This window comes from Salvelinus namaycush, chromosome 5 (assembly GCF_016432855.1).
Source record: "Salvelinus namaycush isolate Seneca chromosome 5, SaNama_1.0, whole genome shotgun sequence".
Classification (NCBI taxonomy): domain Eukaryota; kingdom Metazoa; phylum Chordata; class Actinopteri; order Salmoniformes; family Salmonidae; genus Salvelinus; species Salvelinus namaycush.
In genome coordinates, this window is record NC_052311.1 from 19,432,551 (window position 1) to 19,435,654 (window position 3,104).

Genomic DNA, 3,104 nt, shown 5'->3' on the forward strand with positions numbered 1-3,104 from the left:
TGAAACACGTAATCTATTCTTGTTCTGAGAAATGAAGGCTATTCCATGCGAGAAATTGCCAAGAAACTGAAAATCTCTTACAACTTCCTTCACAGAACAGCGCAAACTGGCTCTAACCAGAATAGAAAGAGGAGTGGGAGGCCCCAGTGCACAACTGAGCAAGAGGACAAGTACATTAGAGTGTCTAGTTTGAGAAACAGACGCTTCACAAGTCCTCAACTGGCAGCTTCATTAAAGAACCCGCAAAACACCAGTCTCAACGTCAACAGTGAAGAGGCGACTCCGGGATACTGGCTTTCTAGGCAGAGTTGCAAAGAAAAATCCATATCTCAGACTGGCCAATGAAAAGATTAAGATTGGCAAAAGAACACAGACACTGGACAGAGGAAGATTGGAAAAAAGTGTTATGGACAGACTAATCTAAGTTTGAGGTGTTCGGATCACAAGGAAGAACATTTGTGAGGCGCAGAACGTTTTTTAAAGATGCTGAAGAAGTGCTTGACGCCATCTTTCACGCATGGTGGAGGTAATGTGATGGTCTGGTGGTGCTTTGGTGGTGGTAAAGTGGGAGATTTGAATAGGGTAAAAGGGTTCTTGGAGAAGGAAGGCTATCACTCCATTTTGCAACACCATGCCATACCCTGTGGACGGCGCTTATTTGGAGCCAATTTCCTCCTACAACAGGACAATGACCCAAAGCACAGCTCCAAACTATACAATAACTATTTAGGGAAGAAGCAGTCAGCTGGCATTCTGTCTATAATGGAGTGGCCAGCACAGTCACCGGAACTCAACCCTGTTGAGCTGTTGTGGGAGCAGTTTGACCGTATGGTACGTAAGAAGTACCCATCAAGCCAATCCAACTTGTGGGAGGTGCTTCAGGAAGCATGGGGTGAAATCTCTTCATATTACCTCAACAAATTGACAACTAGAATGTCAAAGGTCTACAAGGCTGTAATTGCTGCAAAACAAAGGATTCTTTGACGAAAACCAAATTTGAACGACACAATTATTATTTCAATTAAAAATAATTATTTATAACCTATGTCAACGTCTTGACTATATTTACTCATTTCATGTATGTTTTCATGGAAAACAAGGAAATTTGTAAGTGAACCCAAAATTTTGAACGGTTGTGTGTGTGTATATATATATTTATTTTCAATTTTTTGGTATGTACTGTATTTAGTAATTTCTTGTTTATACCTGTGTTTTGTTATTTTAGACATAGACAGTTTGATGTAGGGATGTAAATTGTTGATAATTTTGTATAATGAATAAAAAGTAAAAATAAGAGTTCCCAGTTGTCTTGAAAGCATGGCAACAGCCCACTGACCCCATCACCAGCGCACACTGGGCTCACATATCGACCGCGGGCGTCCTGCGGTAACTGTGTATTTGGCTGCTAGTAGGCTATCTAGTATGAAAATAAAAGTTCCAATGGAGATAAGCACAATGATACAAGGAAGGCCCCCAAAAGCCTATGGTCAAAGGATGGTTTATACCGGTATGTGTCATGTAATTATTGGGTTTAATGTAGAATTTTGTATAAATAGGTTACAACAATCACTTCTTATTAGCTACGTAGGCTATGGTGTGTACAGTATGTTCCATTTTATTCATGGTGCAATTATAATTAGGCTTATTTTTAAATTATACATTGGGGATGTTTCATGATATGCTTATTGGTATTTTGTGATTTCAATGACATGTAAATGGTTCAAGACAAGGAACTGTGGGGGGGAGTGGATAACAGATACTTGACACAGCCCTTTCATTGGCAAATGCCCTCTAAAGGGTATTACTTTAGATTAGGGTTCTGTGTTGTTCACTATGTATGAATGGTTCTCACATTTCACTATGTTGATTCTAACAAGGTCCAGATGGAATTGGAGACTACAGTGCAAGATTGATCAACTTTCCCCGCTAGATTGGGGTTCGCCCTTTGTCACCTATGGGTACAAGCGATTTGAATGACCTGTGCCGGCCTACTCCCTGCACCCCACCCCCCAAACAGTGCTACATTAGAGGGGTGGGATGGGGCATGCAATATCACCAGCAGCTGAACAGTAGGACTCCGCTCAGCAATATGCAAATTAAGGTGGAGCCCAAATGAAGCCTGTGAGCTGGATGTTAATTAGATTATTAATAAAGGAGGGAGTTAGGCGTTGTGGTATGACATAAAGCGAATGTAACATGCTAATGTAAGCTTGTCTTATCTAGACTTATATCAGTATTGTTTTGAAAAGTCATTCAGCACGTTTAAATGGTTCATGGTAACATTATTGATTTGACCTGCCACAATGGTAAGAATGTTGTCATAAAACAATACTATAATAATGATGTCATAATGCTCACCTGTCACAATGGTCATTATGTTGTCATAAGAGAATAATGTAGTCATGATGTCAAAATGCTCACCTGTCACAATAGTCCAAATGTTGTCATAAGGCAAAACTGTAATCATATGATTCTCAACAAATTATGTCACAATTGTCCCATGTCATAATGCTCAGAGTGTTGTAAGACAATACTCTAATCACAATTCCCAAAGTTGTCATGGCTCATGACCCTATTCTTACACACTCTCATTCTGATGACAGCATTACATGGGTATTAAGACAAAGCCACTTCAATTGTGACATTTTTATTCAGCCACCCATTTAACTGTTATAACATAGAGGTTTTGAAGTGAATCAGACCATGTTGTTCCGGTAGAGAGCTGAATTCCGCTCCGGCCTTGAGGACAGAGTCACCAACAGATATCAAAACCCATGGTAGGCCCCACATGTGGTAACCCATACTTTATTGAATGTATTTTATTTTCAGTCAGTCAGAATCATTTTACCTGCGCTCTGTGTACATTTCCAATGGGAAAGTGATAGCACCAAAGCAGGCATGTTGAGTAAATGTAGGTGCATTGTTCTCCAACCATTATTCACCACTTCCACTTTTGCAGGCATTCACCGCCCCACTTTCTAAATAAGCAATCTGTCGAGGCCCGCAGCAAATTCGTTTGGGCGCACAACAAGTATGAAAATTACAGCCAAGACAACAACAAATATGTTCTTCTCAACAGTAAGTCATTAACTCTAGGAATGTGA

The 3,104-nt window shown here is 40.1% G+C and overlaps 1 protein-coding gene across 1 annotated transcript; it reads left to right on the top strand.

Annotated features, from left to right (window-relative positions):
- The first annotated feature begins 1,440 nt into the window (after positions 1-1,440).
- Positions 1,441-3,104, top strand: LOC120046957 (uncharacterized protein C4orf45-like). Its single transcript, XM_038992509.1, is given in 4 exon segments — positions 1,441-1,507; positions 1,878-2,101; positions 2,719-2,777; positions 2,960-3,104. Coding segments are annotated over 4 exon segments (495 nt in total).